General features: G+C 39.5%; 1 protein-coding gene across 1 annotated transcript in view; it reads right to left on the minus strand.

Annotated features, from left to right (window-relative positions):
• Positions 1-25,252, minus strand: part of PSD2 (pleckstrin and Sec7 domain containing 2) — a 92,664-nt gene that overhangs the window by 13,552 nt on the left and 53,860 nt on the right. The window contains exons 8-11 of the mRNA XM_026700897.2: positions 11,160-11,249; positions 9,381-9,424; positions 3,658-3,848; positions 1,704-1,774 (exon numbers count right to left, since the gene is read on the minus strand). Coding sequence (XP_026556682.2) covers positions 1,704-1,774; positions 3,658-3,848; positions 9,381-9,424; positions 11,160-11,249 — 396 coding nt within the window. The remainder of the gene's footprint in view (positions 1-1,703; positions 1,775-3,657; positions 3,849-9,380; positions 9,425-11,159; positions 11,250-25,252) is intronic.

Raw genomic sequence — 25,252 nt, forward strand, 5'->3', positions numbered from 1 at the left:
CCTACTCCTAAATCATTTAGAAATATAAGAATGAAAATCAGAACCTAAACTTGGGCCCAGGAACAAATAGACAACCAACTTGGATTCTGGGAAGTGCAACATGATCTGAACATTTATTTATTTAATTTATATCCCACCTTTATTATTTTATAAGTAACTCATGGCAGCTAACATATCTAATACTCTTCCCTCCTCCTATTTTCCCCACAACAACAATTCCAGTTTATTTCTTCCTCCTATCACGTTAATCTACAAGAGTGGGGATTCCACAATTCATGGGGATAATTCTGAAAACCCAGAAAGCTCCAAAATAGCTTAGCCATCAGGATTCCATATAAATATAAAGTTGATCACTCTTTCTTTGAGAAACCAATTTGAACTTCACCTTTGCCAGAATCTTCAGTTATAAGCTAAGGGCTTCAGTTCAGATGGCTTATTGTCGTGAAATCAGATTTCCCTACATAGAATAGGGGTTGGTGAACCAGTCCGAAGCTGATCGAAAATAAAAAAGAGGCATCTCAAAGAAATTGTTTATTTATTCTCAAACTAGTTGTTTAGTCTTTCTCGAGAAACAATGTTCCATGCAAATCCAGCTGTATACCATCTTCTGGTCAGCATTTTCCTGACTCTCAATACTTCCATTTTATCTGGATTAAATTTCAGCTTTGTATGCTTTTATCTACCCAACCTTTTCAATATTTTTACTAGTATCATGCAATCAGAAGATGAACAAGACAGGCAGAATTTATTATTATTTGCTTAACAGTCCAATTTGCAGAATGGCTTCAGGCTCATTTGGATGTGGGGGGTCAAGAATAATGAAGCACCCCAAGGCTAATTACCAAAGGGTAAATCTGTCAGCATCACTTTCCAAACAGAACAGGAGCTATAAGAACTTAGGAGCTACTAGTGACTTTGGTTGTAAATGGCAAAATAGAAGCTAGATGATACTATTCAATGCTCTAGGACCTAAATAATGATTTTTTTCCTTTGTCTCCCCCTGAATTCTCAGGAATTCAAACAAGATAGGATTGTTTTAGTTAACCTCTGTGTGCAAAAAAGTCATCCCCCTTTAATTAGCTCTTTACACAAGACACACAGACTCCTATGACAAAACAGTTCTGTGACATATAGTTAGGAGGAAAATGGGCAGAAATTATTGCCCCTCTACTAAAGATGGGATACAGCATCAATGGCATTTTGATTATATGGAAAAAGAATAATCTGTACTGTTCATGAAAGTCAGATAAGTAATAGAGTCAGAGTTGGCCTTATGTTTAGGTAGTGGGGACCAAATATTAGAGGCATCAGATAATGGGGGAACTATTGGCAGCTCCCCAGAAATTGCTCCTAAGCCCCATAGCCATGCCAATCTTTTTGGAATATCATTATTAGCCTGTAACCTCAATTGTGATGGACAAGCCCATCCCACTGGTATTGTTGCATCAATAGCCAAGCCATTTGGCTTCTGAAATTGGAACATGAACATATGTCTATGCGTACCCTTCTTTTCCAACATTCTGCTGCCTATAAAGCAAACTTGTCAGTTTCCAGAGCCATGGTTTAAGACTAGATTTTGTAGGTTTCTTCCTACATTGCATTTCTTCTAATATCGATCAATTGGGCATTTTAGGTTTTAGTAGAAATCCTTGCCTTGAGAAAATATCATTCTGTGGTAAAAGGAATTTATCAACCATCCTTACCTTTTGCAAATACAGTATGGTCCCTTTAAGCACAGCATAAAATTTCTTCCATCCCCTTCGTCCTCTTGGGGCTAAAAAAGATAAATATTTCCCATGACTTCATGATTATCATGTGAAATCACAAGAAAAATCCACAGAAAAGTCCTTTCAAGATGCAATCCATAAAAAAACAAGATAAGAGAGACTAATGAACAGAACCAACTATCAATACTATATGAAAACATTTGTTTTCAATTTAATAAATATGATAATGTACAGGTAGTCCTCGGCTCAATTCGTTTAGTGACCATTCCAAGTTACAACAGCCCTGAAAAAAGTTACTTATGACCATTTTTCATACATACCGTTGTCATATCCCCATGGTCACATGATCAAAATTCAGGTGCTTGGCAAGTGGTTCACATTTATGACGTTGCAGTGTCATGGGGTCATGAGATCACCTTTTACGACCTTCCCACAAGCAAAGTCAATGGGGAAGCCTGATTCACTTAACAACTGTGGCAAGAAAATTCGTAAAATGAGGCAAACTCACTTAACGAATGTTTCACTTAGCAGCATAAATTTTGGTCAATTGTGGTTGTAACTCAAGGACTACATCTATTTTTAAAATAAATAGGACAAAATATGAAAGGAACACTTTCGAATTATCAAGCAAGAAATGGAATGAGGGGTCACTCTTGGACCACGCCAAAAACAAAAACCTGAGAAACAGTGGTACAGAGTCCATGCTGTAAGATGCTGTTTCCTTTAATCATAGCATGTTATATAGGATGGGTTAGCCATTCACCATGGCTTTCCACTGCACAATGAGCTAATTTGAAAGAAAACACTTTAATAAGAAATAAGAGTCTAGTCATTGGGTTGCCTTTCGAAGCAACCTTTGGATTACAACTTGGGCATATGAAACAGTTTCTAAACCAATCATAATCAAAGATTATTGATTCTGTGGTGCTACATTGACAGTGGAAGTTATAAGCTATCAACAAACAAGAATGGCAACTATTTCACTGGCTTTGTGAGAAAGAAAAATATAGGCTATTGATCTATCAGATTCAATAAGGCCTTCAGATGGTAGCAGGCCCCAGAATAAAGAGACATGAACCAAAGTTTTAGATAGGATGATTTCAAAATGTACCAGAACTGTTTGTAATCCTGCTGAGTCATTGCTAATTGTGAAACATGAGTCTGCAAAGTCTGTAGCTGTATAAATATATTTGGACATGGAAGGACGAAACCATGAGAAATAAGGAACTGAAAGTAGCAGGTGGATAAAGTTTTGAGATGTGGAGATTGTCTGTCAGTAAGAAAGAACAAGGAAGTAAGTTGTGAAATGCATGCAGAAAAGTATAAAAAGAATGCCTTGGGATAAGTTTGGAGCCACTGGCCACAGCTATTCCTTGCTGGACTCAGCTATGTCACTGGACCTCATTGCAATGGGTTATTGATATAAGTTGTGTTATGATGGCTGTTCATGTTCCAAATTGCTCATGAAATAAACCTCTGAATCTTAAAGTAAGAATTATTGTTTGTGTTGCTGTCCTTTTGTTTCTTTATTGGAATTTTCCTGTGACAGTTTTGATTGGCTTAGATTTTACTTAGAATCTTGTGTAAACCTAGTCACTGTAGCTCATTAAAACATGATTAAAAGATGAATTTAATGTTAATTTAACATATGAAACTAGGATTTTAAAATCCGTTGGGGCTGAACTTAACTGAAAGGAAAGGTAATTGAACCTGAAAGTTGCCAGAGTAATATAAAATGAGGAGATGGAGATGATGCTTTCATATGTGCAAAGCTGTGAAATAATTAATAACATGCACAAAATTAATTAACGGTAAAGATTATTTATTCCATCTTTATTTGCCCTGACAGTTATAAATGCATCATAGATTCAACTTGTTATTTCATCATACCAATCTTGTCCTGATCCTGTCCTCCCCAGTTAAGACTTACTTCTCTTCCCATCCATGTCAGCATGGGTTTTCCGAGTGAGAATGCCATGCTTGTAGGTAACAGCATTCTGGGCCTGGGGAGCATCCAGGAAAGGGTTACTGCCATCAACTATCCTTGTGATTTTCTTTGCACTGGCACCAAATTTATCATCCACCAATTCCGATAATGACTTCCTGAGTTCATCTTCATCACTTTCAGGCAAGAAAAAAAAAAGAACAAAAAAATTAAACTGAAGCATAGAATTTTTTTTGGGGGAGGGGAGGAATGCTACGCAGTATTTAGAAAAGCAAAAAAGTCCATCAGTAAGTTATTGTGGCTGTTGCTCTAACGTTACTGATATAGAAATATTCTTTTCATTTTGTTTTTTTTCCCCTTTTTATTAGTTTATAACATAAAATACAAACATACAAAAGCAAATAATAGGAAAAGTAGCGGAGGGAAAAGGGAAGAGAAAAGTGTAGAGAAGAAGGGAAAAAGAAAGAAAAGGCACTGACTCCCTTTGATGCAGTAGAATAAGACAGTAACATCGAACCTCAACTTTTTACTTTTACATAATAGCATGAACTAGCCATTTCTATAACAACAAATCTATCTAATCAGTAAAACCCAAGTTTCATTTTTTTCCTACCTCAAGCCCACTTGTTTCCAAGTAGAAACAAAAGTACTTATGTTTTTTTTCTTTTATCAAAACAGTCAGTTTAGCCATCTCTGCTAACTCTATCAGGTTTTGCAGCCACATCCATCCATTGTAGGAATTAAAGCAAACTTTCATTTTTGTGCATAAAGTAATCTTGTTGCCATCAACATATATAAATAACATCAATGTTCCAATTTTTCCCCAAGTCATTTAATATAGAAATATTCCAGATTGCAAGCATCAAAGAGTGGCCCATATGGAAATGAAGGGATGGAGGTCATTGTCTCAATTTGTCTGCATACTGGCTAAATTCTGAAGCTCTAAAACAGAGGAACTATAGCTAGACAACAAAATATGTTTTCTTTTACACAAGGGGGATGAGCGTCATCTTTGGGGATAGCTTCTGCCATGCCTAGCAGTAATTTTTCAAGGTGAAACCTCATATGTCCTGTGCAAATGGATGAAGATGGGGAAAGTTCTTAAGATTCAGTCGAATCTTTAACCAGATGGGAACATGTCAGGTTATTTTTATGGCTTTCCAAATGAACCAAACTGACCTGATTTGAATATGGATCATCCTGAATCATCACTCACTTTTACAACCTTTAGGCCACTGTTGTTAAAGCAAATCACTGCAGTTGTTGAGTGAATCATGTGATTCTTAAGCAAATCCAGTTTCCCTTATTAGTTTTGTTTTTCAGAAGCCAGCTGGGAAAGTTGCACATAGCGATCACATGTTCCTGGGACTCTGCAACTATCGTAAATGCGTGCTGGTTGCCAAGTGCCCGAATTCTGATCACATGACCCTGGGAATGCTGCAAAGGTCATATACGCAAGGTCCGGTTGCATATAACCCTTTTCAGTGCTACTATAACTTTGAATGGCTACTAAGTGAAGTTATAAATCAAGGACCAGCTCCACAGTACAGTACTCCAAGAAATGTGAGGAGAGGACTAATAGAACTGCCAGGGCTCCAAGTCCGTGTGTGGCTCTAGAGCAGGGGTGTCAAGCTCATGTCATCAAGTTGGTGTCACGTGACATATTGGGACATATTCCCCCTTTGCTAATCTGGGCATGGGTGTGGCCACCACGTGATGCATCTGGCCTGTGGGCCGAGAGTTTGACAGCCCTGCTCTAGAGGAGGAGCAGTGCAGGGAGGAGGAACTGGTGCATATGAAAGATACAGAGAGTATTTTACTAAGCCACAGTACTTCACCCATGCGAGGGGTTAAATAGAAAGGAAGAGGTGGCAGAATAGTCAGTATCCAGTGCTCCCATCCATTTTCCTCACTCAGTACAGCAGGCAGAATTCTTGGGAAACGTAATAAGCACATGGAACAAACGGTCCAGCAAAGGGCATAGATGTTGGCCATCTCGTATGATCCTACACTTAAAGGCAGGGAGAGAAGGTGGTGGGACAAAAAGGCAGATGCTGATTTTGTGGAAGACAGGGGGCTTCCTTATCATCAGTTCCTCCAAATGATGCACATCTAATCCTTTGGAAATTAGTATGTGAAACATGACTGTGGAGCTGATGACTTCAGGACAAAAGAGTAATCCAGGTGTCCATTATCAAGCTGATGCTTATGTTTCTGTGAAATTCTACTAGAAGATTGGTAGAAAATCACCCCTATGACCTTTTGGAGTGTGTCTCAAGTTAGAGGCAGTTTTTGTGATATCATCTGACCATTGTCCCCAGCATAAGCATAGTTTGTGTAGCAGGCAACATTGTAAAACTCGATCACAGATTTTCTTAAAAATTAAGCATTTAGTCATCAATTTCTCTGCCTCCTTATAGTGACCACCAGTCAAAAGTGAGCCCTGAGCCTTATTCATGGCACCTCACCTTTTCTTTCCTTCGGCTTCCCTTTCTGATTTGCTTTATTCTATCATGTCCACCGCTTGCCCATGCCCACATAGTAGCAGCTGCCTTCCTGTCTGCTTGTGCCCTGCCAATCATTTTTGGTGGCTGCCGAATTGTCCCTGTGTCCAGTGCTTGCTTATGCTCAATCTGTCTTCACCACCTGCTTGCCTGCTGGCTGCCTCTCTGCAGTGCCAGAGTGCCAGACTGCCTCTTCTTCATTCCCTGTCCATTGAGAAGACTGAAGTAAACAGTGGGGTCTGACAGCACAAATTTTTTAGCTTCACTTGGCAAAAAAAAGCTATTCAGCAGCTAGGCTTTGGTCTCCTCAGTAGAGCAGAAGAGAACAAGAAAAACACCCTGGAAGGTGTCCGCTGGAATTGTCTCTATTTCTCTGGAGAATTGGAGTGGAATGAATTCTGTGAGGAATGACTGATCTTCAAAATCTCTGCTTCTTTCTATAATTTATTTCGGGCTTCTGAGCAATAGTCACCAATTAGGCAATATCATAGAACTGATGAAGGGTGGATCTCATTCCATTGCACTCACAAAGAATTAGAGAGCTCTGAGGATGCCGCAGAAACCTCAGCAAGTGGTTACTACAGTCGAAAGAAATAAAGAAAAATGAGCCTGTGATTCCTGCAATGCATGTTGCTAAACACAATAAGCTTGCCAGCTTGGGGGGCATTGGGGTATCTATAGATAACATATCAGATCTATCTTTTCCAACAATTTGCCTGATCCATTTCTTTCAAGAGGTTTGTAGGTCTGTGCTCTCATGCAACATAAATAACTTCTCTTGAAGAAGTTTTTTTTAATCTCTTGGAGTGAGTCTTTTTATGTAGATTTCCTCTGAAGAATTAGTGGAAAACGGGGCTTGGCTGCTTAGAAAAGGAGAAAAAAAAAGAGTTCTGGTCTAGTTCTGAAACATTGCATCTGGCCTTGAAACCTGATTGGATTGTCACTGCGTATTGTATCTCAGGAGACATTTAACTTTCAGTTTGTCAGTACTGAATCATATCAACCCTCTTCCTGCAATATTCAACAAAGGGCAAAGCATCTTCGAAGCATCCTCAATTATTCTGAAACCTTTCAGAGTGGGAAGAGGCCATATTGCTTGAAAAGCATGAGGAGTCTCAAATCATTAAATTCTGCTATGATGCTTGAAGTGTATCTTCTTTCTAGTGAATTTTAATTATAAATATTCACTTCTTAAATTGCAAAAAATAGAGCTTTCCAATAAAATAAGTATTTCCCCCCCATTAGTCCAGAAACTCAAGAAGATATAAGAATTCCCACCAAAAGGAAACTTGTCCCTTAAAGAAACCTGCCCTATTCCTGGACTGGGAGGCAGGGGTGGGATGCTACCGGTTTGGGCCAGTTCGGGTGATGATCCTAAACCAGGGGTCCCCAAACTTGGCTGAGGAATTCTGGGAGTTGAAGTCCACTAGTCTTAAAGTTGCCAAGTTTGGAGACCTCTGTCCTAAACACTTGAGCTGCTGCAGATAAAAAACAGAGGAGCTCTGAACAACTATCACAGCCACATTTTGGATCCTGGAAAGGTGTCAGCATAACACTTAGAAGGGACCTTGGGGTGAACCCTATACCATTTCAGAGAAATGGCTGTCCAGTCTTTTCTTTAAAACCTTCAATGTTGGAGCACCCAGAACTTCTGGAGACAAGCAGTCCACTGGTTAATTGTTCTCATGGTCAGGAAGTTTCTTCTTAGTTTTAGGTTGCTTCTCTCTTTGTTCAGTTTCCACCCATTGTTTCTTGTTTTGCCTTCTGCTTCTTTGGAAAATACATTGCCCCCCAACCTTTCTGGCAGCCCCTTGAAAGCCCCTTGTTGCCTATTACCCTCTTGGGCAAAGCATGATAGCCATTTCCTCCTTTCAGTGGTCCATGACAGTACATCTATAGTATGTAGATAATAAAGTTAAAAAAAAGGTGAACAACATTTTTACAGAACTATAGATATGTTGAGGCTGGGTGTGACAAGGAATGGCTGGGAGGGGAGGTGCTAGGTGAGGCACCCCTTGACATGAGTGACATTGAGTTGGTCATGCCCAGCCAGTCACATGACCACCAAGCAATGCCCAGCCAGTCATGTGACCATCAAACCATGCCCAGCCAGCAAGCCACACCAACCAGTCACACGACCACCAAACCACACCCACAAATTAAAGTATGCCCACAGAACCAGTTGTTAAGAAATATGAATCCCACCCCTGCTGGGAGGCCCTTCCCATCATCACCCATGCCCTTGTAACCTCTTGTTTAACAATGCAATCTACCTGGAGCGGCACCTAAAACTTCAACTGGTGCAGAATGGTGCAAATATATGGCATATATAGCATTATTGCTGCTTGAACTGCATTGGTTATTGGTGTGTTTCCAGGTGCTGGTTGTCACATGCACATCTGGTTGTCACAATTCAAGATGTTGGTTGTCACATGTACAGTCCTGTATGGTTTTGGGCCAAGGTACTTGAGGTATCATCTTTTTCCAAGAACCTCCATCCATTCAATTTGATCTAGGAGATTGGGCATGCTGCAGATGCCATCAGCCAGAGTGTTGACTGGCAGAGACTATAAGATGGGCTCTTTCTTCATGGGGGGTGGGTGGGTGGGTGCAGCATGCACGATAAGGACTGATTGGGCAGGGAGGGGAAGGGCGGGGCCAGCCAAGGGTATGATTTGCCAGTTCTCCAAACTGCGCAGAATCTTAACAACTGGTTCTATAGAACCGGTCTGAACCGGTAGAATCCTACCCCTGGTTAGAAGGCTGACTACAAATAGAAAACAATACCAACCGGTAAATGAAATGATGCCTACAGTAGGTAATACAGCTGCAGTCATTTTATTGAAGGTAATATTACATCTAAAGTATTTTAAAGAGCAACTGGACTACTCCATTTAGATTTTTCTATTGTATTCTTTGAATTTTTGGAATTATAGATTTTAACAAGCTAGTTTAAATAATGATTTGCTATATCTTCCTGTTTTATAATACTAAAGAAAACTGCTCTCAAAACAGTGTATATTTATTATTGAGAACAATGATTTTTACAAACTCCTAAAATCGTTCATCATTCATGTCAAGATGTGCATACTGCTTATATTTTGAACATAAGTCAATATCTTTGTAGGGGTTACAGTCACCAGACAATAATCATATATTTAACATATACATCATATAAAATATATATTTAAAACAATTACTTACATTGCCCATTCTAGTTTTTCATTTTTTATGGAGTTATACAGGGTCTGAAATAAGAACATAATATTATCAGAATATTTCTGAATATCTATTAAATTATGGGAAAATATTTTTACAGTTATCCTAATGTAGGGTGTAACAGATAAAAATTGCACTTGCTCAGCAATCTGTGTACAAACCTAGACATATACATTTTGCTTCAGCACTGAAGGCACGGGACAATATCTTTCACTTCCCAGGGACAATAAGCCAGATCAGTTTAGTTTAGAATAAGGTGTGCAGTAGACATTTGTTCTTGAACACCCTCAAGCTGCCTCCTTTGTTTAATGGCCAGCCCTATATGGAAAAATAGGTTTGAAGAGCTTATTTATTTATTATGTAACCATTATTCAGAGTATATGAGCAATTAAAAATCAAGACAATTTACTTTTTTCATCAAGTATGCCTTTAGATGCTTTGGTTTTCCGCTAGCATTTTTAGGACTAGCTTAGTGTTTTATCTTCATAGCTCTGGTTTTAAAAAGATTGTAACTGAAATAAAATTCTTCGATAATAAAGGTCTAATTTAAGTGAGCTTTTTTATAAAGAACCAATTCTAGCAGCTGCTTGATATAAATCTATATTAATCATGTTTACAGTGTCACAGACTACATGACCATTTTGCATTACTTCTTCACTTTTACTTCTTGTAAAACCTGTTGGTTTTTTTTACTGTGAAAAGGATAAAAAAATAAACATCTGTTTGGGAAAACCTATATAGCAATAGCACTTAGACTTATACTGTATATCATTTCACAGTGCTTTACAGCCCTCTCTAAATGGTTTACAGAATCAGCATGTTGCCCCCAAGAATCTGGATCCTCATTTTACCAATCTTGGAAGCATGGAAGGCTGTGTCAACCTTGAGCCTGTGGGAATCGAACTGCCAAACTGCTGGCAGCTGGCAGTCAGCAGAATTAGTACTACAGTACTACATTCTAACCACTGTGCCACCACAGCTCTTATACCCCTCCATTACGTTCTAAAGCCCTCTCTAAACAGTTTTCAGAGTCAGCGTATTGCCCCCAACAATCTGGATCCTCATTTTAGTGACCTTGGAAAGATGGGAGGCTGAATCAACCCTGAGCTGGTAGGGCTTGAATTCCTCACTATGGGCCGTTACATGACAAAATGGTTAGAAATTAGTATGTAATTGGAGGACATAGATATTTGGCAATTGCATCATATTCTGATACTTTATGTTATCTCTATTTTGCTTTCCAAGTTTATACTACTTCATAAGGTAATAGAAGATGCATCCCTTTGAATACTCCTAAGCGAGATTGTCCTACTTACACAAAACAAGTGCTTTAAATAAAAACTTTGTAGCACTGTTAAATCATTTTCATGGTGGCTTTCAAGAGACAGAAGGCTTTAACATGAAAGAAGTCTGAATTCATTACTTTCTATATTTATAAGCTGAAATAGTATAACACTTTCTGATGATCTGCATTTGAGCTTCATCAATCTGAAGGCCTCTATATGTCGTGATCTATAATTTCCATAATCTCCAAGCATCATGTCCATCAGTTATGTAAACTGAATAATATGGATTATAGTCCAAGATATTTGTAGAACAGGGTGACAAAGGCTGACGTAGACAATATCTTAAGAATGAAAATGAGAATTTTCAGGTGCAGCATGTAAGCAGTGGTAGCTTATCATCCACTACTGTATCTGTAGTGTGAATAGGGCACCTGGGCTTTTATCAACCATAATGACTCATTTCTGGGCATAACATTACCTTTAATAGATCCTTTGCAAAATCTTTCCCATCATTTAGTCCATCCAGATTTGCTGTAAACTGTTGGCAGGACATCTTTTTTCCAATATTCTATAATGCAGAAGAGCAGATCACTGGACACCTTTTTTCAAAAAACCATAATGTTTTAAATACTATATGAAATATATGAATATTAAGATAAATGAGGCAGATGTTTCCTATATAGCAATATTTCTCTAGAGATCAGGTCCAAAGTGCAGCAGAATGAAATAGAAAGAAAAACAATGGATTCATTTAATAATCAGCCATCTTTTAAATGAACCAGGTTTGCATGTGAGCATGAAGTTAACTAAAAAATTCTTGTCTAGATTCCATACCTGAAAACATCCCAGAGAAATGAGATAGAGGATTCCTTACTTCAATCTCACTGGTGTCTTTCCTTAAAATCAGTTTGAAAAGCCCTTTTCATCTAGTACTGCATCATGGGACTCCAAAGTGTTTAACTGATAAACTATCAAAAACAGAAGCTTACCTGGAGGTAGGGGAGAGGCAACGGCCTAAACCATTTCAAACAGTTGTAATCCCTGTTCATATATTGCTGATATGTTCCTATAACATATCTAGTATATTTCTTATGCTAGATATGTTAAATATTTTACATTAGGGCATAAAAAACATTCAAATCAGGGAATAACTTCAAACATACTTCCCACATTAATTTAACAAATAGAAAATCACCCGATACAGCCTTCTAATAGTTTTGATGATTAAAATGTTCCTGTTTATGCACAGAAGCTGCATTATTCATTGATGCAGAAATCTGAATTTTATTGATCTGACATAGAGATTCAGTTGAGATATATAAATTGCATTGTTTTTCTAAACAATTCAAACTGACTGATTTTCTGAATTTTCACACAATCATAATTCATAGATTAGCGCAGAGTATAGGTATACCACTGGCATGGCATCCCATATACATAATCAGAAGCTGAGAGTGTTTCTGGATGTGATACCAGAACCCTAATTTTAGGAGGAAGTTATGGCCTGTTAAATCTGAGCAATTGCCAGAGGTGGCCTCCAGTAAATGTTGTGGAACGTGTTGAAATGGATTGCTATGGGGGAAAGTACAAATAGTCCTCACTTAATGATGGTAACTAGGACCAGAATTCCTATCACTCAAATGAGGTTGTTGTAAAGAGTGACGACACATGATCCCCATCCCTTAACGATGGCAATCCCAGCAGTCCTGGCTACTATCAATAATCCAGGATTACAGGCTCGTAAGCCTGGACTTCATGTAACTGGGGTTTGCCACTTCTTGCTGGCTTCCAACAAGTCAATGGCAGCTTACTAGCAGGCGGCAAGCAGGTGACTACTATGGAGTGCAGCCAGGTGTGAGGGTGCTGTGGCACGAATGTGGCTGGGCAGACAGAAGCCATATGCTATGGAGTACAAGTTCCTATGGGGAGGGATGCTGCAGGCAGATACACACTATAGAATTTCAGACCCCAGGATCTTGTACTTGGTAGTAGGGCTCCTCAAGAGAAAAAGGGGCAGCAATTTATAGGAGTGACTTGAAACCTTCCCTGATGGCTTTGACTTTGCTTGGGAAGCCAGCAAGGAAGTTTGCAAATGGCCATCATGTGACTGAGAGACTATAACTGTTGTGAATGCAAAATGGTACCCAAATCATGATTATGTGGCCCTTGGGCTGCTGCAACAGCTGGAGCATCAAGGATCGGTCATAAGTGCCACTGTTCAGCACTGTTGTAACAGTGAATGGGTTGGTCTGAACGAGTAATCCAAGGGCAACATATATTACAGTTTGTGGAGCTTATCTTTTAAGAACTGCGTTGAATAAGGATCTTATTTATTTATTTATTGAATTTATATTGCTGCCTATTCGCCTGTGGCGACTCAAGGTGGCTTACAGAATAAAAAACCCCATTTAAAATAATAAAAACAAAAAGAATCAAATAAATTAAAATAGTACAATATAACAAAATCACCCCCCAACTCCCACCCATTCCCTGACGACAGCAGAACCAGATCTTCAGCGTCTTCTGGAAGAGTATTAGAGTGGGGGCCATTCTAATTTCTGGGGGAATGATGTTGCAGAGAGAGGGAGCCACCACGGAGAAGGCCCTTCTTCTGGGTTCCACCAGGTGTACCTCCCTTGGGGCTGGGACCCTCAACATTCCCTGCCTCCCTGCTCTGATAGGTCAGGTAGATGTGACCGGCAAGAGATGGTCCCTCAGATAACCTGGTCCCAAGCCTTGAAGAGCTTTAAAGGTGACAATCAGCACCTTGAATTGCACTCGAAAGCAAACTGGCAGCCAATGCAGCTCCCGCAGGAGAGGTGATACATGCGCATATCAGGGTCTGCACAAAACCATGCGGGCTGCTGCATTTTGCACCAACTGGAGCTTCCGGATGCTCTTCAAGGGCAGCCCCATGTAGAGCGCGTTGCAATAGTCAAGACAGGAAGTGACTAGGGCATGTGTGACTGTGAGTAGGGACTGTTGGTCTAGGAAAGGGCATAACTGGTGCATAACCTGCAGTTGTGCAAAGGCCCCCCTGGCCACAACCGCCACCTGCTCTTTGAGCAGGAGTTGTGAGTCCAAGAGAATCCACAGATTATGCACGGGGTCTGTTTGGGATACTGCCACCCCATCCAAGACAAAAGGTGGCAATTCTCCCTGAGCCAATGAACCCCAAACCCAGAGCCACTCGGTCTTGCCAGAGTTTAGTTTCAACCCATTGCTCCTCATCCAGCCCCTAACAGCCTCTTGGCTCTGTGAGAGGCAGGACACAGTATCACTTAACTCACCATGGGCTGAGACATACAGCTGAGTATCATCAGCATATTGGTGATACCTCAGTCCATGGTGACGGATGATCTCACCCAGTGGCTTCATATAAATGTTGAACAGGAGCAAAGAGAGTACCAAGCCCTGCAGAATCCCGCAAAGCCATGGGCAAGGGCTGGATCTCTCCTCTCCTATCAACACTGACTGAGAGTGGCTGCAGAGGAAGGAAGTGAACAAGGATAGCACAAGGCCTCCCACTCCCATCCCCAAAAGCCGCTCCAGGAGAATACCATGGTCAATGATATTGAAAGCTGCTGAGAGGCCAAGTAGAGCCAGGATGGATGCACTACCCCCATCCTGCTTCTGTCAGAGATGACCCAAAAGTACAACCAATGCTGTTTCTGTCCCAAATCCAGGCCCGAATCCTGACTGGTAGGGGCTGAGATAATCCATTTCATCCAGAAACCTCTGGAGCTGCTGCATGACCATCTTCTCCACAATCTTCCCTAAAAAGGGAACATTGGAGACAAGTCAGAAATTATTCAACCAGGTGGAGTCCAGCAATGGCTTCTTAAGAGCATGGACCACAGCCTTCTTAAAGTGTTGGGGCACCGTCCCCTCCTGTAGGGAAGCATTAATCATTATGCTGAAATAACTGAAGGGGAAAATACAGGCTGGAAACAAGGAATTAGTGCAGAATAAGACTTTTTTATGATCATGAGAATATCCCAGGATTTCAGGTATTGCACTTTGTCCCTTCTTTTCTTCATTTTGTTTTATCTGCTTGTTTTTTTACATAGCTATAGCAAAATGTATTTTATCATGCAGACAATAAGGAAAATGTCCAATTGTTTCTTCTAATTGCCTGCCTGCCTGCCTGCCTTCTATGTTTCTGAAGAGATTTACAGATCTGTAAACTCCCAAATTGTTTCACCAGATGGCAGCACTGTCCTACCTTTGTCTGTGCTTGGAAGTGATGCAGAGTCAGTCCATAACTGAATGTGAGACCGCAAGAGGATCTGAGGTGCTGCTGCCAAGTAAAGTGCATGGATTTGCAGGAGGTAAATTTGACTAGCAAGTGTCTACCTTTTTTTATTTAAGCTCCATATATAAGGTGATCTCAGCCAGGAACAGATATAAGCTGCTCTGTGCACAGAACACTCCATCCATGGAATGTCTGTTTTCAGACAATCGATGCATGGAGTGAAATTAGCAGGGTCCAGAATCCAGGACAGGGCAGGTACTTTGGACAGAATCTGAAAAGTCTGATATGCAGTTGTAGAATTACCTTATCTTGGAGATCGCTGATGTGTGTGTGTGAGTGTCCTTTCTCAACTTTTTAAAAGAATTTTGATGCACACACAAGCACTTGTTGTTTTAAGTGGCACATTTCTGCACTTCCACATTACAGCTTCTTATGACCAAATAGCGGTACATCACCAGATGACCACATTGGAAGACACTGTAAGATGAAAAGAATGCCTCTGCTGTTTCAGACAAGCGGTGAGTATGCACAGGAGTCTTTCTTAAACTTAAAAAAAGACCCACCACTTGGTTACCTCCAAGGTAAGATACCCCTTCCCCTCTTCAAGGCTCTTACAGAAATTTATTTCCTGTGAAAGAGAAGAAAATACTAATGCAAATTTCACAGGTATGTGGCAAAGGATTGAGTTTAACAAAAGTAACATATGAAGAGATATGCTTTCATTTTTACAGCCTCAAGTGTCAAGTGATTCTTCACCTACATTTCGTCTTCACTCTCAGCTTGACAATAACAGGAAGGGGGTTGTCAAGGGAGAAAGCAAGGGGGAAGGGGGAAGGCAAGGGAAAGAGAATAGGATTCAAGCATCCGTTGGCACCGTGGGACATTGCTGGCATCCCAAGAAAATAACCGAGCAGGTGCCCCGGTGTTGCAGACTCATAGAAGATGCATAACAAAATGAATATGTGTGATTGGTGGACACTTTGGATTGTAGCTCCACACCACAAGCCCCGAGCCAGCCGAAGCCAAGAAAATAACCCGTGAAGCGGAAAGAGAAAACATGGGCAGCTCGTGTCTCCCCAATGCAGCAAGGGGAAGGGAACTCCAACCTATGTCAAGCCCAGCCTGGTCTTCTATGAGAGCAGCAGCGAAGATGGGGGGAAGATGACCCAATGGTATCATTCCCAGGGTGACCCAAGTAGAGATTTTGGTGCCCTCTTTGGGAGTAAGCGAGACCTTTATGGCCTTAATGGACTCGCCAGAGAACCTCCTCCTCCTCCTTTCCTAGTTAGGGGAGAAGAGCACTACAAGGTCAAAAAGATACTTGCTTACAGTTACTACAAGGGAAAACTACAATATCTAGTGTTGTGGAAAGGCAACCCATTGGCAGATGCCGAATGGGTGGCTGTTCCACATGCTAGGTTAGTTAAGAAGTTTCACAATAAATATCCTCAATGGCTCCAATAGGGACTGCAGTGGTAGGTGCTTGTTAAGTAATAATGTATATATGTTTACTATTGTTTCATGCCTACCCTTCTTCTGGGGGTCAACATGTCAAGACTGATTCACACTTTCACCTACACTACTTCTTCCCTCGCAGCCTGACAATAACAGGGAAGGAGGTGGTTGGAATGTAAGGGAGGGAGAATTATATTCAAGCATCCGTCAGCACCATTGGACATTGCTGGCATCCCAAGGACACACCAAGCAGATGCCCCAGCGTTGGATGAAATTTACAGCATTGGCAACATTTTCAAGGGAACACTGATGTTAAAAATCAAGTAGGCAGTCCAAAGGTTTTTGAAAACTATGTTCACAAGAATCTAGGAAGTTTCCTCTGACATTCAGTCAGAAGCTGCTTTTTATGACTTAAATCAATGACTTCATCTTCTGCACTCCAAAACAAGAGACACTGGGACTTGATCTTTTTTTGAAATATTTTTTTAGGTATTCAAGGAATCGTATGGTGTCCCTACTCGGTTATCTTTTTCCAGAGCAATATGGATCCAAATAAATAACCCTTTCTTCATAGGGTTCAGTTTCTAGTTCCAAGGTACTCTTTGTCACCCTATTCTCAACTGTTTCTCCAAATCCTTTGAAAAAGTGGGGTGCCCAGGACAAGACAGTGCTTGAGCAGGATTGGATCAAAGAAAAAGAATGTTGCCTAATAATGATTTGCCACTTTTGACCTAGGTGGATGCCCAATAAAAATACATTCAATAAAACAAATAAGTAAAGTTAACCTATTAAGTTTAGGTTAACTCTGGCTCATGTGAAGTTTGCAGTCAGTAATAAGATCTCCATCATATGGGGTGTGGGTGGGTGTACACAGACCTACGAGTCAATGTTGACTTCTGTCAACTGCAGTTTTCTTGGCAAGATTTTGGAAGTGGCTTGCCATTGCTTCTTTCTTAAAACTGAGAGGGTAAGTCATTGGCCCATCAGCACCCAGCCAAGTGGGATTAGAACTCAGTTTCCAGCATGGTACCTTAACCACTACATCAAACCAGCTATCTAAGGTTTGCATAACCAAGTCAGGTAATTGCATTACCAAGTCAAATTGATGCCAATTAGACCTGTCACCTGAAGTAATTGGCATCAATTTGTTTCGAATCCTCACAGTAGTGAGTTAACAACTTTTAAAGTTGCTCTTTGTCTTCCTTCCGAGGCTCAGCTATATCTTACTCTACAGTGCTATTTTTCTTTCTGAAAATTCAAGAATCTCTTCCATAAGGATTTGAAAACTGTTTCTGGCTTCTGTTATTACTCCTGTTTCCTGAGCTTGCTTCTTCCTTACAGAGACTTGTTGCTTTTTCTGTAATAAATCTTTATTCTTTTTTATTTGAAATATGACCATTGACAGCTGAAATGATCCTCTTCTTCAGAATCTGCTAGAAGTTTCCACTTGCTGCAAGATACTTCATACTCAATTGTTTTCAAGCAGGAACCCATTGTAGATCACGACTGCAGAACCACATCACTTTATCCTTTGCTTTAGGTATATTTGTTTTAGATTTCCCCAATATTCAAATCTAGATTTTAGTGATCTTATTAGGTGTATGCATCCAATTTCCACTCAAGTTTCAATACCCTGAGTATCGATACGATATGCACATTATAATCCATGTAATGTGAGATGTAATATTTCATTCTCTTTTTTGTTGTGGAAGTAGGTATAGTACAAATCATCCAACTTTAGCCTATACAACAAAATAATAACTACACTTTCATGCCTTATAAAAAAAAATTAACTGATTTCTATCCTGAGATCTATGGAACCCCAAGGAGAGTCTTAAAAACCTAAAAGGTTGTTTCTAAAGGTCTTGGACATGATGTGACTCCGTTAGTATATTTCATTTGTTTGTTATTAATTATCATGAGTCAGATATGAGTGGGTGGCCATAGCAATCAAAATTATACTGTACATCAGAGGTGGCATTCAGCAGCTTGTGACCAGTTCTGGAGAACCGGTAGCGGGAATTTTGAGTAGTTTGGAGAACCAGAAAATACCACCTCTGACTGGAGATTTTACAGTATCCTTCCCCTGCCACACCCACCAAGCCATGTCCACAGAACCGGTAGTAAAAAAAAATTGAATCCCACCACTGCCGTACATATCTATATGCTTAAAGAGCCTTAGACTGTCAGATCAGTTCTCGGCTGAGGGACTCATCCAAGCAGACAGTCAACAAGTGCATTCACTGGATAGAGACGCCCCCCCCCTAGGGAATGTATGCCTGATGCATTTCCTCAGCATCTGGAGTTCCCCTTGAATTCCATTTCTTAAAATAATTGGTTAGGAAGAAATTCAATCACTGCACACACTGAAGACTGGGCAACTGCAGAATACAGGACAAGGTCATTCTGCTGAAATTGCTTTGCTCTGTGATAGAGGAAGCACCATCTATACAGCTTCATTTGCATGAAATTAGTGAATTAAATGTACAAAATCTCAAAGAAAAAAACATAACAAAAGCTGAATCAAATGCAAAACAACATTTGGGGGGAGCTAGAATCAAGCTTGACAGAAAGCAGTCAATATTATTATTTCACTAGTATCTGCTGACACTGGATTAATAACACACAAGGTATCTATAATATAGGGGATTGTTATACATTTATGGTGTATTTACATATTCTAATCAGAACTTTTGAAGATGACTTTAGATTGTATAAGGAAGACACTGAAAATATTTTATACATTAAAAATGTAAACATCAACATAACCCTATGTAAGGAATTTCAAAGATGTTTGACGAAAGGATGTATTTTGATTTTAAAGAAAATGGTGCTACTCAGGCATTTGAGTTGTTTGTTTCAGTCAGGCTTGAACTTAATAAGCAAACAATTAGACTAAAAAAATTTTAAACTATGTGTATTATTTCAGCTCTCTAAGAAGTAATTTTTAATTTTCTCCCTTTAGCTAGCTGGTTAGCTAGCTTGTATGTTTTATATATTTGTTTATATGTCTGCTGTTCTGACTACGTAGAAACACCCCCCCAAACAATGAAAGAACAATAGTAGAATAGTAGTGCCTAAGAACAAACCAAACTCAGACCACAAAAACATACAGAATCACATCAATGGGTTCACCCAACATCCACACCCCATTCCTGAGATAACATCCAGGTCTTCAAACACTAATGAAAGGTTTTCTATATATTTCAAATAAACATAGTTAGCTATTTCTTTATAAGACTTGGTACATAAATCTACCTTGGATCACATTGTAATCTTTTGATACTTTTTAAAAGCTCTTCCTAACATGTAAGAAATTTATATTGTATTTTAGTAGCAATACAGGAAGATACTTTTTGACTCAGTATACAGGTAGTCCTCCACTTATGACCACAATTGATCCCAAAATTTATGTTGCTAAGTAAGACATTTGTTAAGTGAGTTTTGCCCCATTTTATGAATTTTCTTGCCACATTTGTTAAGTGAATCACTGCATATTAAATTACCATATTTTTTACTCCATAAGACACACTCCCCCCTCAAAACTGGGTGGAAATGTCGATGCGTCTTATGGAGCGAATATTGCGTCACAAACTGTGAAATGTATTACCTCAGTGGTCCCCAACGGTGGAATACATGAAAGAAGAAAGAAAAAAGCCTTAACTGGGCCTGGTAAGTGTTGAATTTAATAGCTCAGCTAAAACATCCCCAAAAGGAATTTTTAATTGAAGAAGAATCATTCATATACTATTTTTTAATGAAAACATACGAATTGAGCCATCTAAAAACTCACCAATTCTCCCAAAAGGATTGAACTGTATTGCAGCAGTTTGAGACTTTTAAAATATATATATATAGTAAAGCTTTTGGATAATAAACAAAACAACCTGCACATCAACATGTACGTCAAATAGTATTATGACAATATATTAAATAACAACACCTATGAATCACTGTTATATTGATAACCACATTTAATTAATGAACCATAAACTACAGGTAGCCTCTTGACTTACAACAGTTTGTTTAGTGACTGTTCAAAGTTACAACAACACTGAAAAAATTTATGACTGTTGCAGCATCCCCATGGTCATGTGATCAAAATTCAGATGCTAGGCAATGGACTCGTATTTATGATGGTTGCAGTGTCCCAGGGTCATGTGATCACCATTTGCAACCTTCTGACAAGCAAAGTCAGTGGGGAAGCCAGATTCACTTAACAATCGTGTTACTAACTTGACAACTGCAGTAATTGTGGCAAGAAAGGTTGTAAAATGTGGCAAAACTCACTTAACAAATGTCTCACTTTGCAAGAGAAATTTTGGGTTCAATGTAGTTATAAATCAAGAACTACCTATAGTGGCAGTATATAATCTCATAGTATAAATGATATGATAAAGTTAGAGTATGCTATGTTTTATGTTAAGTCACATGTGGGAAAGGTAGACAATGAAAACAGATGAAAAAAGTTTTTTAAAAAAAAATTTTTCCAGGAAAAATTCAGCATATGCAGCTAGTGGAAAGGAGCAACTTCGATGCATTCACAATAAGACACACATGACTTCCAGAACAACAGAATGTTCTCATGTACACCAAATAAGGAAACAAGACACCATGGTGTGTGTGTGTGTGTGTATTGGGGGGGGGGGGAAACGTACCTAGAAGGTTTGAGGAAAGTGAAAAGATAGCTCTGACCAAACTTGGATAGAAAGCATAAAAATGTACACAAATAATAAATGTGGCTCTCTGAATTAATTTCAATCTGTTTTCAGTCTTTGGTAAAGCATGGAAACAACACTGATTATTCTTTCCCGTGATTTTAGACAAGATAGGAAAGAGGAGAAGATGCCTTTATGGGTTTCCTTGATTTCCCATTGTCCTTCAATATCATTGAACATTATATTGTTTGGGGCCTCTAATTAGTTCTTCCTAAAGCAGAGGTGGCATGACTTGCGGACTTCAACTCCCAGAATTCCTGAATCAGCATGGCTGGCTCAGGAATACTGGGAGTTGAAGTCCGCAAGTCATAAAAGGGCCACAGTTCCGTACCACCATCCTAAAGGGACAGTTGCAGGAGGGCCGAGAGAGATTGGGTCCTATATTCCTCATGACGCTCTCCCTGCTCCTGTTTAATACCTTCATGGGTGGGCTCATCCATGAACATTGGGAGTCAGGTCACTAGTATGCTGCTGATACTAATTTTATAACTTGACAGTCAGTCAACCAAATGGTATCATTAAAATCCTGTCTGCGTGTCTCAAAGGTGCTCAGGCCTCGATGGAGAGGAATGGATTAAGGTAAGATAAAGTAGCTCTGGATTTAAAAGATACCATCATTAGTTCAGGACAGGATAGTGCTCTCCTCTGCAGAACTGGTTTGTACCTTGGGAGTTTTAAATTCATATTTCCTGCCTGATGAGTAGATAGCAGCTGCGGCAAGTAGTACCAGTTAAGTACTAGTTGTCCCCTTTAAAGCTTTCTATGGTGCAGATCAATTATACTAATAGCAAGATGTTAATTTTTTTTGCAAAACAACCTGAAATGCATACCTGGCAGTTAACAATAAGATCATGTTAAAATATTTAAATTCTGGGCCATAGTTTCTCATAGCTCTACCATACAGAGCTATCAAAATTAGGTGCAAACATTCAATAGCAGGAACACCACTTTCATTTTGCCAGGGGGTGGGGAGCACAGCATATTCAAGGACTGCTAAAATTATACACTGGGCTCAGATATTGGGACATTTTTATTCCTTTCCCCCTCTGGACAAGATTCAGCCTAAATTGTCTAGAATGAAACCACCAGGTGAGAACATCTGCCACTATGGGATGAGATACCATCAATATGCTGATGATATTCAAACTTACATATGCACCTGATGTTGTCACTGCCCTCTTGTGGTGCCTGGGATCTGGTTGTGGATAACAGACTTTGGCTAAACCTGGTAAGACCAAGTGGCTGTAGGTGTGTGGAGCTCCAGGTTATGGAACTTTCACACCTTTAGTTCTGGATGGGGTTGTACTAATAAAGAAGTAACTTCATGGTACATGGTTCTTTTTCTAATAAATGAGTATCTGCAGACATCTCAGAAGCACGTATTTTGAGAAACGACACTCGTACACATCACATTAGAATGGCCCTTCCTCCTGCCTTAAAACATGGCTACAACATAATGCCACAAGAACTGGAATGTTATAATTCCTCCCTCTGCGGAGGAAGAGTATTTTGATGTTTGGCTCATTGTGAGTGATGTTCCTATTTTTAAAACTTTTATACAAGTTTTATTATTTTTCTGGTTAATTTGTTCTGTTCTTATTGTTGATATTGCTGTACTCAATTATTTGTTTTTAATTTGAATATACAAAGAGGGGAATTATATGGCTCATATAATATAAAAGTGGCTTATAAGTCTCGCAAGTAAATATTACTGATTTCAATAAGCCAAAATGTTTGAAAAAGTTAAGAAAAAATATATGTTGCATACATTTCCTTTTTACAAAGTACATTTTAATAATAAACAAATTTATTTATAAAAATATTCTAGTGACTGAACTTACCACCTGAGAAAGGTTAAACAATACAGTAAAAGTAGAAGATCCAGGAGCAGGAGAGAAAAAAAAGAGAAAACAAACAAACAAACAAAAAGAAATTAATGTCAACATATACTGCTGAATGGATACAATTCAAAGAAGCCTTCCAAACTTACACCTTCATCATATCACCACAACCATCTCACTTACAAAGGAACTTGAATTTGGGATCTCAAAAGTTCTCTGCCAAATGTCCTCTAGGTATAAAAGTTATGCCTAATTCTCAAAAATAGAACATGGCATGCTAAATCTATTTCATGTTTGAGTAATTTTAGCTCAAACTAGAATTTCTGTTCACAACCAAGGTTCTTCTGTGAGTGTGATCTCAGATCATCTACAGTTATTTATCCATGCCCAATATGGCGATAATGCTATTTATTCCCTTGTGTAGAGAGTGAAAAGCCTGTGGGTGAGCTGGTAATCTTAGGTATTCTATGGTTTAAAGTTGTCATTCTTTTCCAAAGAAAGCTTGTGTCAGGATCTGCCAGGTTCGGCTTGGTGCCTTGCACCAAGTAGCTCACTGGCATCCTGCCATCAAGGATGGATGGGCAATAAATCTATCTGTGTAGGTGATGGCAAATTGGGGGTGGGGGTGACAGGCAATAAAGGCCAAAGCAGCTTGGAACCAGTTTGTATCAGCATCCAAGGCCAAGCATCCTGAAAAAGTATGTGGGTTACCCCAAAATATCTCAGCATTCTCAAAACCCCTCAGCAAGTTCCAATTGGCTGAAGTCACATAGGAAATCAGAATCAGAATAGAGCTGGAAGGGACCCTGGAGGTCTTCCAGTCCAGCCCTCTGCTCAAGCAGGAGAACCTATACTATTTCAGATAAGTGGCTGTCCAGTCTCTTCTTAAAAACTACCAGTGATGAAGCACCCACAATGTCTGAAGGCAAGCTTTTCCACTGGTTAATTCTCCTCACTGTGAGGAAGTTTCTCCAGATTGCTTCTCTCCTTGATTAGTTTCCATCCATTGTTTCTTGTCCTGCCCTTTGGTGCTTTGGAAAATAAATTGAAATTGACCCCCTCCTCCTTGTGTCAGCCTCTCAAATACTGGAATACTGCTATCATATCCACCCCTGACCCCAGTCCTTCTTTTCTCTATAGCCAACCAAATCCTGCAACTGTTCTTCATATGTTTTAGTCCCCAGGCCTTTGATCAGCTTAAGTTGCTCTTCTTTGCACTTTTTCCAAAGTCTTCCAACATCTTTTTTGTAATGTGGCAACCAAAACTGGATGCAGTATCCAGGTGATCTTACTAAAGCTTTATAAAGTAGTATTAATACTTTACGTGACTTTGATTCTATGGCTCTGTTTATACAACCAAGGAATGTATTAGGTTTTTTGGCTGCCGCCACACATTGCTGGCTCATGTTTAAATGATCATCCACTAGAACTCCAAGATCCCTTCACAGTTACTGTTTCTGAGCCACGTTTCGCCTAATCTGTATTTGTACCTTTGGTTTTTCCTGCCCAGGTGTAAAACTTGCTTTTCTCCACATTAAATTTCACTTTGTTGGATAGGACCCAGTGTTCAAGTCTGTCAAGATCTTTTTGGATCCTGAGCTTGTCTTCTGGGATCTTGGCTATTCCTGTCAGCTTAACATCATCTGCAAATTTGATGAGTTACCCTTCTATTTCCTGATCTAAGTGATTTATGAAGATATTGAAGAGTACTGAGCCTAAGACAGAATCTTGTGGTACCCCACTGCTTACTTTCCTCCATATGTAGATGTAGTGCCCTTAAGGACGACTCGTTGAGTTTGGTTCATCGGTCAGTTACAAATCCATCTGGTGGTGATGCTGTCTATCCCTACTTATCAAGAAATAGGTTGTGGTCTACTTTGTCTAAGTATACTAGCATTTCACTGGTCCACTAATTTAGTTAATTTGTCAAAGAATGAAATAAGACTGGTTTGGCATGACCTATTTTTAACAAACCCATGCTGGCTTTTAGTTATAACTTTGTTTCTAAATGTTCATAGATCTGTTTTTGATTATTTTTTCCAGTATCTTCCCAAGTATTGATGTTAGGCTGATTGATCTGTAGTTTCCTGGATCTGGTTCCCACCCTTTTTTTTTTGAAGATGGGAACCACATCAGCTCTTTTCCAATACTCAGGTAATTCCCCAGTGCTCCAAGATTTTTTAAAGATATGATACAATGATTTTGAGGTAACAAGCTTCTTCAGAACTCTGGGGTGTAATCCATCAGATCCTAGTGATTTATGTTCATCGAAGTCAGACAGGTGTTCTCTTACCATTTCCTT

This window comes from Pseudonaja textilis, chromosome 3 (genome assembly GCF_049901715.1).
Source record: "Pseudonaja textilis isolate UNSWEBS1 chromosome 3, rPseTex1.2, whole genome shotgun sequence".
Taxonomy (NCBI): domain Eukaryota; kingdom Metazoa; phylum Chordata; class Lepidosauria; order Squamata; family Elapidae; genus Pseudonaja; species Pseudonaja textilis.